Raw genomic sequence first — 14099 nt, 5'->3', positions numbered from 1 at the left:
GCTTCTGAAGCATCCTGACGTGCATCTCCTGACACATCTTCCACCATGGCAATCCAGATGCAGGAAGATCTGGGCCAATATTTGTGATTATATTTGCATTAACCCGTAAATGAGCAAAGCCCGATGTTTTCTATAAGCTCAGAGATTTTGGGCATGGCAGAAGAAGCAAAATATAGGAAGAATGCATTATTAGAATCACCTGATCAGAACATTCTTTTGATTTCAGAACATCAAAATCCATCTCCTCATGACAGCTTAAGAAGAACATCTGAAGAAAATGTTGCCACACCACTATTAACAAATGACATTTCACAAGCCCAAATGTCAGCAACAGACAGCTGGACAGATCAAAGGTCCACTTCATTCAAGTTCACAACACCAAAAACAACAACCACTGAACCTGGAAACTCTTTAACAAGCTCTCCAGTTTCATCTCTGCCAATAGCAGTTATGCTGCCAACTGCTGACCAGCTTCATTCTACAGCTAGGAGTGAGTTGGATGGTGAGGACAACATTCCTCCCAATGTGCTGCTCACAACAGCTGCTCCTCACAACTCCAGTAATAAAACTACAGGTTTTGAAACAGGAGAGGAAGATATTGGAGGTGAATTTATCATTGGGGATACAGAGATTGTAGTCAGCACAGACATACTGGATGGAGGAAAGCATGAAGCTTCCTCCACCACATCATCTCCTCTCAAGTATTTCATATCAAGCTCCTTGACGTCTGCTCCCTCAAAAGAACTGGTTGTGTTCTTCAGTTTACGAGTCACTAACATGCTGTTTTCCGATGACCTTTTCAATAAGAGTTCCCTGGAATACAGGACACTGGAACAACAGTTCCTTCAACTGGTAAGTGAATGGCTTTTCGGTGTTTGACATAATTCAGTCCTTCAGTGTTTGGTTCTCTATTCTCAAGAGACAGGCAGACGTATGTGTAAGAATCCTTTTAAGAGTTATGAATTTACAGTAATAGATAGACTAATAAGCTACCATTTGTGCTGTGCTCCCTAAGTTTCATTCCATTTTGTAATGAAAATTGGAAAATATGTAACAGGTCAAAACATCAATATCACCAATTTTGCACCATTGTCAAAACTTAGATCTAGTGTCCCCCCATTTCTATCTAAAGTCAGAGAGATAGTAGGAACTACCGATACTGGAGAATTTGAGATAACAAGGTGTAGAGCTGGATGGACACAGCAGGCCAAGCAGCATCAGGGCAAAAAAGCTGATGTTTCGGGTCGAGACCAAATGTCAGCTTTCCTGCTCCTCTGATGCTGCTTGGCCTGTTGTGTCCATCCAGCTCTACACCTTGTTATCGCAATCTAAAGTTGATTGCTTTTAATACTTCCACATTGAACCAATGCAAAAGATTGTATCTGTGTGCTGGTCTGGGAATATTATATATAGGCAAAGGTAACAGTGAAGGCAGAGCAATATCTACAGGGAATTTTACTTCGAAAAGTTTAAACTCGTAGCCTGGTCTCTTTATTTTTGATGGGCCATGCTCATATCCCATACTCTGAAATTTGCTTGGTTAACCCTTCCATTCGCTTTCCCCCTTAATACACTTTAAAACCAACCACTTAAAATCCACTTTTTAAAAAAATACAACTACTGCTTATGAATCCCCTTGGGCATTTCACTATTATGTACAACATACAACGTTTACACATATTTACACATCAGAACATTCCTGTAGTTTTTCAGTTTCAATGCTATTTAGTCTATTGTCCAAAGTACAGTGCCCCTTCATGTAGTCTTCTTCCAAGAAATACCAGCAAAGACTTTAATGATGGAAACAAACAGAATATGCATTCAGGAATATAAAATTAATCTAAAGATCCAATAGACCTCAGTATGCATTGATAATATCCCCAAGTATATTGTACTGTACATACTTCTTTGCAACTTGCAAAGTGAATTTAATAATTTGCATTACAAACTGAAATGAAACCGGCAACTATGTAAGAAAGATAGATAGGTTTTTGAACATAGAACATTAGGAAGCATGTTAGGAAGCATGGACTGGGAGCAGTTGTTCCATGGTAAGGGAACTATCGACATGTGGAGACGGTTTAAGGAACAGTTGTTGGGAGTGATGAGTAAATATGTCCCTCTGAGACAGGCAAGAAGGGGTAAGATTAGGGAACCTTGGATGACGAGAGCGGTGGAGCTTCTAGTGAAAAGGAAGAAGGTAGCTTACATAAGGTGGAGGAAGCTAGGGTCAAGTTCAGCTAGAGAGGATTACATGCAGGCAAGGAAGGAGCTCAGAAATGGTCTGAGGAGAGCCAGGAGGGGGCACGAGAAAGGCTTGGCAGAAGGAATCCGGGAAAACACAAAGGCATTTTACACTTACGTGAGGAATAAGAGAATGGTCAAAGAAAGAGTAGGGCCGATCAGGGATAGCATAGGGAACTTGTGTGTGGAGCCTGAGGAGGTAGGGGAAGCCCTAAATGAGTTTTTTGCTTCTGTCTTTACGAAAGAAACAAACTTTGTAGTGAATGAAACCTTTGAAGAGCAGGTGTGCATGCTGGAATGGATAGAGATAGACGAAGCTGATGTGCTGAAAATTTTGTCAAACATTAAGATTGACAAGTCGCCAGGCCCGGATCAGATTTGTCCTCGGCTGCTTTGGGAAGCGAGAAATGCAATTGCTTCGCCACTTGCGAAGATCTTTGCATCCTCGCTCTCCACTGGAGTCGTACCTGAGGACTGGAGAGAGGCAAATGTAATTCCTCTCTTCAAGAAAGGAAATAGGGAAATCCCCGGCAATTATAGACCGGTAAGTCTCACGTCTGTCGTCTGCAAGGTGTTAGAAAGGATTCTGAGGGATAAGATTTATGACCATCTGGAAGAGCATGGCTTGATCAAATACAGTCAACACGGCTTTGTGAGGGGTAGGTCATGCCTTACAAACCTTATTGAGTTTTTTGAGGATGTGACTAGAAAAGTTGATGAGGGTCGAGCTGTGGATGTGGTGTATATGGACTTCAGTAAGGCATTTGATAAGGTTCCCCATGGTAGGCTCATTCAGAAGGTCAGGAGGAATGGGATACAGGGGAACTTAGCTGCTTGGATACAGAATTGGCTGGCCAACAGAAGACAGCGAGTGGTAGTAGAAGGAAAATATTCTGCCTGGAAGTCAGTGGTGAGTGGAGTTCCACAGGGCTCTGTCCTTGGGCCTCTACTGTTTGTAATTTTTATTAATGACTTGGACGAGGGGATTGAAGGATGGGTCAGCAAGTTTGCAGACGACACAAAGGTCGGAGGTGTCGTTGACAGTGTAGAGGGCTGTTGTAGGCTGCAGCGGGACATTGACAGGATGCAGAGATGGGCTGAGAGGTGGCAGATGGAGTTCAACCTGGATAAATGCGAGGTGATGCATTTTGGAAGGTCGAATTTGAAAGCTGAGTACAGGATTAAGGATAGGATTCTTGGCAGCGTGGAGGAACAGAGGGATCTTGGTGTGCAGATACATAGATCCCTTAAAATGGCCACCCAAGTGGACAGGGTTGTTAAGAAAGCATATGGTGTTTTGGCTTTCATTAACAGGGGGATTGAGTTTAAGAGTCGTGACATCTTGTTGCAGCTCTATAAAACTTTGGTTAGACCGCACTTGGAATACTGCATCCAGTTCTGGGCGCCCTATTATAGGAAAGATGTGGATGCTTTGGAGAGGGTTCAGAGGAGGTTTACCAGGATGCTGCCTGGACTGGAGGGCTTATCTTATGAAGAGAGGTTGACTGAGCTCGGTCTCTTTTCATTGGAGAAAAGGAGGAGGAGAGGGGACCTAATTGAGGTATACAAGATAATGAGAGGCATAGATAGAGTTGATAGCCAGAGACTATTTCCCAGGGCAGAAATGGCTAGCACGAGGGGTCATAGTTTTAAGCTGTTTGGAGGAAAGTATAGAGGGGATGTCAGAGGCAGGTTCTTTACGCAGAGAGTTGTGGGAGCATGGAATGCGTTGCCAGCAGCAGTTGTGAAAGCAAGGTCATTGGGGTCATTTAAGAGACTGCTGGACATGTATATGGTCACAGAAATTTGAGGGTGCATACATGAGGATCAATGGTCGGCACAACATTGTGGGCTGAAGGGCCTGTTCTGTGCTGTACTGTTCTATTACAGCACAGTACAGGCCCTTCGGCCCTCGATGTTGTGCCAACCTGACATACCGATCTCAAGCCCATCTAACCTACACTATTCCATGTACGTCCATATGCTTGTCCAATGACGACTTAAATGTACCTAAAGTTGGCGAATCTACTACTGTTGCAGGCAAAGCGTTCCATTCCCTTACTACTGTCTGAGTAAAGAAACTACCTCTGACATCTGTCCTATATCTTTCATCCCTCAATTTAAAGCTATGCCCCTTCGTGCTCGCCGTCACCATCCTAGGAAAAAGGCTCTCCCTATCCACCCTATCTAACCCTCTGATTATTTTATATGTTTCAATTAAGTCACCTCTCAACCTTCTTCTCACTAATGAAAACAGCTTCAAGTCACTCAGCCATTCCTCGTAAGACCTTCCCTCCATACCAGGCAACATCCTAGTAAATCTCCACTGCATCCTTTCCAAAGCTTCCACATCCTTCTTATAATGCGGTGACAAGAATTGTACACAATACTCCAAGTGCGGCCACACCAGAGTTTTGTACAGCTTCACCATAACCTCTTGGTTCCGGAACTCGATCCCTCTATTAGTAAAAGCTAAAACACTGTATGCCTTCTTAACAGCCCTGTCAACCTGGGTGGCAACTTTCAAGGATCTGTGTACATGGACACCGAGATCTCTCTGCTCATCTACACTGCTAAGAATCTTACCATTAGCCCTGTACTTTGCCTTCCGGTTACTCCTACCAAAGAGCATCACCTCACACTTGTCTGCATTAAACTCCATTTGCCACCTCTCAGCCCAGCTCTGCAGCTTATCTATGTCTCTCTGCAACCTACAGCATCCTTCGTCACTATTCATAACTCCACCGACCTTAGTGTCATCTGCAAATTTACTAACCCATCCTTCTACGCCCTCATCCAGGTCATTTATAAAAATGACAAACAGCAGTGGACCCAACACCGACCCTTGTGGTACACCACTAGTAACTGGTCTCCAGGATGAACATTTCCCATCAACTACCACCCTCTGTCTCCTTTCAGCAAGCCAATTTCCGATCCAAACTGCTATATCTCCCACAATTCAATTCCTCCGCATTTTGTACAATAGCCTATTGTGGTTTACTCTCATCTACCTGTTTGGTCACCTTCTCAAAGAACTCAATAATGTTTGTGAGGCATGACCTTCCCTTCACAAAACCGTGCTGACTATCCCTAATCAATTTATTCTTTTCTAGATGATTATAAATCCTATCCCTTATAACTTTTTCCAACACTTTGCCAACAACTGAGGTAAAGCTCACTAGTCTATAATTACCAGGGTTGTCTCTACTCCCCTTCTTGAACAGGGGAACCACATTTGCTATCCTCCAGTCATCTGGCACTATTCCTGTAAACAATGACGAGTTAAAGATCAATGCCAAAGGCTCGGCAGTCTCCTCCCTGGCTTCCCAGAGGATCCGAGGATAAATCCCATCCAGCCCAGGGGACTTATCTATCTTCACCTTCTGAAGGATTTCTAATACCTCTTCCATGTGAGCCTCAATCCCACCTAGTCTAGTAGCTTGTATCTCTGTATTCTCCTCGACAACATTGTCGTTTTCTAGAGTGAATACTGATGAAAAATATTCATTTAGCGCTTCCCTTATCTTATCTGACTCCACACACAACTTACCACTACTATCCTTGATTGGGCCTAATCTTACTTTCGTCATTCTTTGATATGTTCCACAATTAAAGATTCTTGGCCAACAATATTTATTGTGTAAAATGTGAAAAGTAAATTAACTAAATCAAGCCTATTGTGAGAAGATTTTGAACAAATAAAGTCATTGTAAAAATGTTAATAAGGAATCAAGTGTATCCAAATGGAATTTGATTATAAATTAGTCAGACTTATTTAAGCCAGACAGACTGATTATTAATAAAGCCAAACTTGATAAGCAAGTTGTGGGTAAAATAATAGCTAGGTAACTAGACTGAACAAAATATTAAAATATCAAAATTATCTGAAGAGTCATATTGATAGGAACATGTATGCAATGGAAAAAATGAAATTGGGAGAAGACAAACCCCTGGTACTGTATTAAAATAAAGTCATGAATAAAATAAATATAACTAGGCACAGGCTGTTCTTCACCAATCTGACACTCTCTGGCCCAGCAACCTCTATAGTCCTGCACCCACCATAGTTCCTTTATTTCCCTGTGATGGCATCTAGTGGCCTTGCATTGACCTTTATTCATATGACTTTTTTGTTACACTCTATCTAGTTTGGATACAATACGTCCGGTCTTTTTCTCTCCAGTTGCAAAATCATTCATCTATTTGGCATGTGATTGATTAAAGTCAGGTTGACTTACTTTCTTTTGAAGTGTTTTCGCAATGAATACACATGACCTCTCACATTCTGTCAAATTCTCTTTTCTGGCAAAGGCCTAAACCGGACATTTCCACATTAGGGAGGAACAAAAAAATTCAACACTTGACATTCTTTTCATCAACCCATGTGTCACAGATGCCTCTGTCCTTAAAAGTATCGGCAGCAGACACTGCACTACTGCCTTTATGAGTTAAAGTCCTTTTTCATTCTGAGGACTCCTGCCATTGTGTTGCGTGGCATTACAACAATACTAAATGGAACAGATATAGAACAAATTGAGCAGATTGAAAATGAGCATCCTTAAGGCATTATGGGCCATCAGCAGCTGTAGAATTTCACCACAATGTGTAAGTTCATGTCTAGAATAGTCCTCTCTTTACTATTACTACCAAACAAGGGACAAAATTGGGAATGCAGCATTAGGCAAAGTAAGGTATCACCTGGTTAAGCTATGACACAGAGTGACATGCATGTTAGCTATTGATACACACAAGCAATTCCACAATTAATGAAACACATTGAAGGTGTCCAATCCTGCCAAATCCAGCCATAATTCATAGTTAACTATAGGCAACCAATCGGAGGACGGTCCAAAGCATGTTCATCCTTAACAATGGTGTCTTTAGTACTGCTGTTTTAGGAAAGGCTGAAATGCTTGCAACCATCTTGAGTCAGATGATGATCCATCATTAAGACGAACTCAGGATCACAATGTAAGCCATTAACAAATTTGATTCAGTCCATGCTATATCAAGAAATGACTGAACACATTGGATATATCAAAAGCTATGAGCCCTACCAGCATCACAACTGTGATGCACCAGAAATATTTATAGCCATAACCAGAAAGTTCCAGTACAGATGCAGCAATGACATCTATTTGACAAGGGGAGAAATTAATGCAGTGTTTCTTGTCCACTGGAAATAGAACATACTCAGTTACCTTAATGCCCCATCATAGTCATTAGCAAGGTGATAAGATGTGCTGTCAACAAGTGATATATACTCAGCAATAACTTACCTGTTAATGCTCAGTTCAGGTTCTGCCTGGAACACTTCAGACTTCCTTTCAGCCTTGGTTCAATGAAGTAATATTTAACTGTGCTTGTTGTCAGGAGCCATTTATTAGATTAAAGTCAATGGAAAAATTCCCCACTGGATGGAGTCATACTTTGAACGAAGAAAGATGGTTATAAGTGTTGAAGGCCAATTATATGATATCATTGTAAGAATTCTTCAAGGTAGTGTACTAGGCCCAACTGTCCTTGGCTGTGGGATCCTGCTCTCCAAATTCTTGCTTTTCCTCACTAGCAAGATAAATTGAGCTGAAATTTCAGGTCCCATTGGCAGGTTCTAACTTTTGTGGTAGAACATGGGCTACAAGCACTATATGGGAGACACTGATGAATGGAAGTGGACACATGCGGTGAGCTAATCATGGTTGCCCCAAGGAATAAGCTGTGCCCATGTGAAGTGAATGGCATAGAGCAAGACTTAACCATTGGTACTGTACAGGTCGTGGGGAGATTGGGCAAATGTAATGGGCCTTCCAAGTGTTTATCATCTCATTGCATGGGCACTGAAGTAAGAGAGTGGGAAAATGTAGTGGGTAATCCAAGTGATTATGTCCTCATTGCATGGGCATAGAAATAGGCGATAAGGCCAATAGGAGACAGTCTTAGCACAATGAAGATAGCCACTAGCAACAGGGAATCGAGTTTCAGATTCTGGATGTAGTCATGATGAAAAGCAACACCTCTGCGGGAACAGCAAACCACATACAACGGGAGGACCCAGAAAAGAAACAGAGGATAGAAGAATACAGAGGTATGATCAGCATAGTCTTTACTGGAAAAGATGGAACTATACCTGGAGATGATCGAGAACCAGTGCCAAGGAGACTACAGTTAGCCAGGGAAATGTTCTGAGATTTCTGATCTCATCACCAAAGACCTCATATCTCACAACACAGCTCTCCATGCCCTGCCAGTAGTGTCAAAATCATTGCACTCTTGAACTTTGTTGCTTTGGACTTTCTATAAGAATCAGCTCCAGAGTTTGGTTTATTTGCAAATGCACGCAAATCACTGCATCTCAAAGGTCATTGACATCCTATTTGCCAGCATTGAGCCATGTATTCATTTCCATATACTCACAGCCTTCCAGGCACAAAGGGAAGAGGATTGTACTTCCAACGTTACACTTGGGGAAATCTAGTGACACTTTGCTTTAATCTATGCAACCATCAAAAAACCTGGTGATCACTCAGTAGAATACACCCACAGGAAGATCTCCCATTCCCTCAATATCCAACAGGTCCATAATCACAACAACAGCTTCCAACATGTATGCACTAACTTTCCTGGTAGTTAATATTACTGCCTTATCAGTCCATACTAATACAAGTTTTCATGGCAAGCCCCAAATTCTGCTGTTTTTTTTTTCCTTTATTCATTAATGGGATAAAGGCGTTGCTGGCTAGGCAGCATTTATTGCACATCCCTAATTGCCCGGAAGGCAGTTCAGTGTCAACCACATTGCTGTGGGTCTGGAGTCACATGTAGGCCAGACCAGATAAGGATGGTAGTTTCCTTCCCTAAAGGACATTAGTGAACCAGATGGGTTTTTCTGACAATCGGCTGGTTTGCATGGTCTGTCGTGGTGGGATTTGAACCCAGTCTCCGTAACGTTATCTCAATATCTGTATTAGCAGTCCAGTGATAATACCACTAGGCCATCATGTCCCCAGATATGAGGGGATAAGGGATATGCCTTGAAAATATGCCTATTCATTCCTAAACAAGAGTCAGAGGGACATGAATTGTGGTAATGAAATCAAAGCCGTTTGCTCACTTGGAGGATTGCTGAGCTGGCCATCTATTTTCTGAAGGTATGGTTCTTATGCTTGACTGGTTGGGTGACACCCAACTCTGTAAGGATCTCACTCATTGTTGTGTTCTGCTGCACTTTCTATAACATGGTCATGCAGAGTTTTGTAGGCCACATATAGTATGCAACCCTGCAAAGACACAACTCATCGGAGGAAGGAGAGCAGGACATGAAAGAAGAGGAGCCAGTGGTACATGCCTACACAAGAAGGTGGCCAAAAATGATCTGAGGTTTGAAGGCTTAATCAGGGCGATGCTATCAACATCAGACACCATCTGATTCAAGTAACTGAGCTCCTATGACCCAGAATGAACAGCATGGATCGCAACTCCCTCTGAGCTGAAAAGAATGGTACCAACACTTCAATTACAAATACAGTTTGGCACACGCATGTCTCGCCACAAACAATGAGTGCACATCAGCCCAGTGTTCTCAATGATGTACACCTCCTCTCCTTCACCATTTCATGCATCTGCTTTTATTCCACCATTAAGAAAGGAAGTCTCACATGTATTCCAACCCACTTGCGAAAGTGTTCTGATTCTCAAGCCCCACTGTTCCTGGGGTTGTCACAGCATTTAATTATTTAATCAAAGTATGCAAATTCGCTAATTGATCTGCCTGTTGGAATCAAATTAGCAGGAAATACTGAGCAACTTTCTGTACTTAACACGAACCACAGTTTGTTACAAATAGTTAAATGCTAATCACAATTAAATAGCTATGAACCATCAAATATGGATGATTAGTTAAAACTCTAACCTTCTACTTAAAAGCAACTGCATGCTCATACATGCAGATAGACACAAATATACAAAAATATTGGCTTTTCTTGGGTGGAGGGTATTTAAAAGCATAGTCCACACAGTTAGAACAAAGAACATTGAACATTTCAGCACAGTAACCAACTCTTTGGCCCACAGTGTTGTGCCAAACATGATGCTAAATTAAACTAAACTGTTCTGTCTGCTCTTAGCTAATGTGCCTCCATTCCTAGCAAATTCTGTGCTTATCTAAAAGCCCCTTAGATGCCCCTATCATATTTGTCTCCACCAAGACCCTGGTAGCACATTCCAAACTCTTAGCACAACCTGTGTAAAAATTTTGTCCCTGAAATCTCCTCCGAACTTTCAACCCCTCACCTTAAAATCATGTCCCTAATATTAGACATTTCAACTCTGGATAAAAGATTCTGAGTGCCAACCCTATCTATGCATCTCATAATTTTACAAATTTCAATCAAGTTTGTCCTCCGTCTCTGCTGGCCCAGACAGAAAACAACCCTAGTTTTTCTAGCGTCTCCTTATAGCTCATACACTCTAAACCAATTCATTGAGTTCACTGAGATGTTCCTTTTGACTTGGCAGCATGTCTATTTTTCCTTTCTCGAGATTCTTTCACCACTTTCAGGAGGCACAGGCAATTGATACACTAACCACAACGTTTCTTAATTTACTGGTTAAAAGCATCAGCTTACAGCAACAGGTGGGAGAAAATAATTGGTTTCTCCAGGCTTCAAGTATAAAGGTAGAGAAAAAAAAAACACCTGCATTCCAGCAGCCCAAAGGCTTCTTAATAAATCATTCACTCTCACAAGCTATTCTTTGAAATCCCCCATCCAGTGTACATTTTGTGCCCTTCCCACCTTTAGTGCTCCTTCCAGCTGTTATTTAATAAGGAGAGCACAGATTTATCAGCCAAGGGTAAGTGGTATATGGTAATCAGTGGGAAGTTTCTTTGTCCATGTCTGGTCTGGTGCTGTGAGACTTCATGAGGACTCCCAAGGCAGATCCCTGCCAACTGTATCAAGGTGCTACCATCTCTGGTGGGACTGTCATTCCAGTAGGCTAGGAACTATGAAAGGATGGCGACAGAGGTGAGAAAGGACATTTATAGATATTTTCTTATCAACATTTTCAGAGATGTTATGACATACCTCTGCTATAGGTCAATCTTGAACCCTACCCCCCTGGTCAAAAGTAAATACACTAATGCTCAGCCACTGAAGCCTGTATGTGGTAGAGGGCACAGGTTTGAAAGGCCACTGACCTACGCCCAAGCCAATTAGGCTGATCCCCACCAACCAGGGCCCCCCACCCAATCAACTCCAGAAGCAATCCTGACATCTTCAAACCCAGAAGTTGAGTCCTACCCAAGTGTCTGTTAAAAGTCCATGATGTTTATTGAAATAAGGTTGGATGCCCAGTACCCACTTTATGGATTGCCTTTACCATGAAGATCCCAATTACAGAATTATGTTTGATCAAAACAAATGAGGAAAACAACAAGAAAAAACATACACTCAGAGTGTTTCCGACATCCTCAGGTCATACTGAACCCTACACAGTAAGATTTTTTTTATTTTAGGAAGTCTTGCCATTACCATAGGAAACCCAACAGTCAGATTGCCCACAAGTAGGATGACACAGTGAACAAATGGATGTTTTTCAATACTATTCATTGTGGGATAAATGTTAACCAGAAAAACCAAAGGAGAACACCCCTCCCCAGTTCTTGAATTGTTATGAAATCTTTTACACCAAGCTAAAAGAACTGCAGAGGCCTCAGTTTAAACCTTCTTAAGCAGCTTCAACATTTCAGGGCTGCTAAAGAACTGCACTGGATGATTCAACCTAAAACATGTATTGAAGTCTGTCAAGCATGATGTGAACCCATGGCCATTTAACAATCTGCTACTACTAATGGACAACATGGTACGTATACTGGAAAACTCTAGTTACCTGGAATTGGGACAGGCTTAATTGAAGATAATGACTTTTCTTTGTCTTTGTAGCTGTTACCATACTTGCAGACCAATCTGACTGGATTTAGACAACTGGAGATTTTGAATTTCCGGAACGGCAGTATTGTTGTAAACAGCAAGATGAAGTTTGTCAAGTCTGTGCCATACAATGTCACCCAAGCAGTCTACTGTGTCTTAGAAGATTTCTGTAATGCAGCGGCCCAAAGGAATAACCTGGAAATTGACAGATATTCTCTAGATGTGGAACCAGGTATATGTGAAATCATATTCATATTTTCAGCTGAGAGGCTAAAATTTGAAATGAGTCAAAAATTGGAGGCAGACAAACAGAATGTGCCTTACTTTTTCAGGCTATGGTTTAATAATTAATGATCTTTAAAATTTTGTGGCCTAGCGCTTGTGGAAGCAGTGAAACAGCATTTTCAGCCGACCTCGAAGAAATCTGCCCCAAAAAATCTTAGCCATATGGATTGATGTTAGATCGATTGAGGTAACAAGTCAAGGAAAGAATCTGAAAAAAGGGATTGAATCTGAAAAAAAGGGATTAAGAGGGCTGAGAGAGGACATGAGATATTTCTGGCAAACATGGTTAAGGAAATCCCAAAGCCTTTTATTCATATATAAAGAGCAAGAGGGTAACTAGAGAAAGAATTGGCCCACTTAAGGACAAAGAAGGGAAGTTATGCGCTGAGTCAGAGAAAATGGGTGACATTCTTAACGAGTACTTTGCATCGGTATTCACCAAGGAGAGGGACATGATGGATGTTGAGGTTAGGGATAGATGTTTGCTTAGTCTAGGTCAAGTTGACACAAGGAAGGAGGAAGTGTTAGGTATCCTAAAAGACATTAAGGTGGACAAGTCCCCAGGTCCGGATGGGATCTATCCCAGTTTACTGAGGGAAGTGAGAGAGGAAATAGCCGGGGCCCTAACAGATATCTTTGCAGTGTCCTTAGACACAGGCGAGGTCCCAGAGGACCGGAGTCTTGCTAATGTTGCCCCCTTGTTTAAAAAGGGCAGCAAGGATAATCCAGGTAATTATCAACCGGTGAGCCTGATGTCAGTGGTAGGGAAGCTACTGGAGAAGATACTGAGGGATTGGGTCTATTCCCATTTGGAAGAAAATGGGCTTATCAGTGATAGGCAACATGGTTTTGTACAGGGAAGGTAATGTCTTACCAACTTAATAGAATTCTTTGAGGACTTGACAAAGTTGATTGATGAGGGAAAGGCTATAGATGTCATATACATGGACTTCAGTAAGGCGTTTGATAAGGTTCCCCATAGCAGGCTGATGGAGAAAGTGAAGTCACATGGGGTCCAGGGTGTGCTAGCTAGATGGTTGAAAAAACTGGCTGGGAAACAGGAGACAGAGGGTAGTAGCAGAAGGGAGTTTCTCAAATTGGAGACCTGTGACCAGTGGTGTTCCACAGGGATCTGTGCTGGGAACACTGTTGTTTGTGATATATGTAAATGATCTGGAGGAAGGTGTAGGCGGTCTGATCAGCAAGTTTGCTGATGACAGTAAGATTGGTGGAGTAGCTGATAGTGAAGGGGACTGTCAGAAATTACAGCAGAATATAGATAGGCTGGAGAGTTGGGCAGATAAATGGCAGATGGAGTTCAATCCGGGCAAATGCGAGGTGATGCATTTTAGAAGATCAAATTCAAGGGCGAACTATACAGTAAATGGAAAAGTCCTAGGGAAAATTGATGAACAGAGAGATCTGGGTGTTCAGGCCCATTGTTCCCTGAAGGTGACAACGCAGGTCAATAGGGTGGTCAAGAAGGCATATGGCATGCTTTCCTTCATCGGATGGGGTATTGAGTACAAGAGTTGCTAGGTCATGTTACAGTTGTATAGGACTTTGGTTCAGCCACATTTGGAGTACTGTGTACAGTTCTGGTTGCCACATTACCAAAAGGATGTGGATGCTTTGGAGAGG

The 14099-nt window shown here is 42.0% G+C and overlaps 1 protein-coding gene across 4 annotated transcripts in view; it reads left to right on the top strand.

Annotated features, from left to right (window-relative positions):
* LOC125454608 (interphotoreceptor matrix proteoglycan 1) overlaps positions 1-14099 on the top strand; it is a 142309-nt gene that overhangs the window by 97318 nt on the left and 30892 nt on the right. For all 4 annotated transcript variants that reach the window (XM_048535551.2, XM_048535548.2, XM_048535550.2 and 1 more), the window contains exons 12-13: positions 227-852; positions 12186-12405. In XM_048535551.2, the coding sequence (XP_048391508.1) occupies positions 227-852; positions 12186-12405 (846 nt within the window). The remainder of the gene's footprint in view (positions 1-226; positions 853-12185; positions 12406-14099) is intronic.

This window comes from Stegostoma tigrinum, chromosome 9 (genome assembly GCF_030684315.1).
Source record: "Stegostoma tigrinum isolate sSteTig4 chromosome 9, sSteTig4.hap1, whole genome shotgun sequence".
NCBI lineage: Eukaryota > Metazoa > Chordata > Chondrichthyes > Orectolobiformes > Stegostomatidae > Stegostoma > Stegostoma tigrinum.
This window is presented reverse-complemented; position numbering and strand designations above follow the sequence as displayed.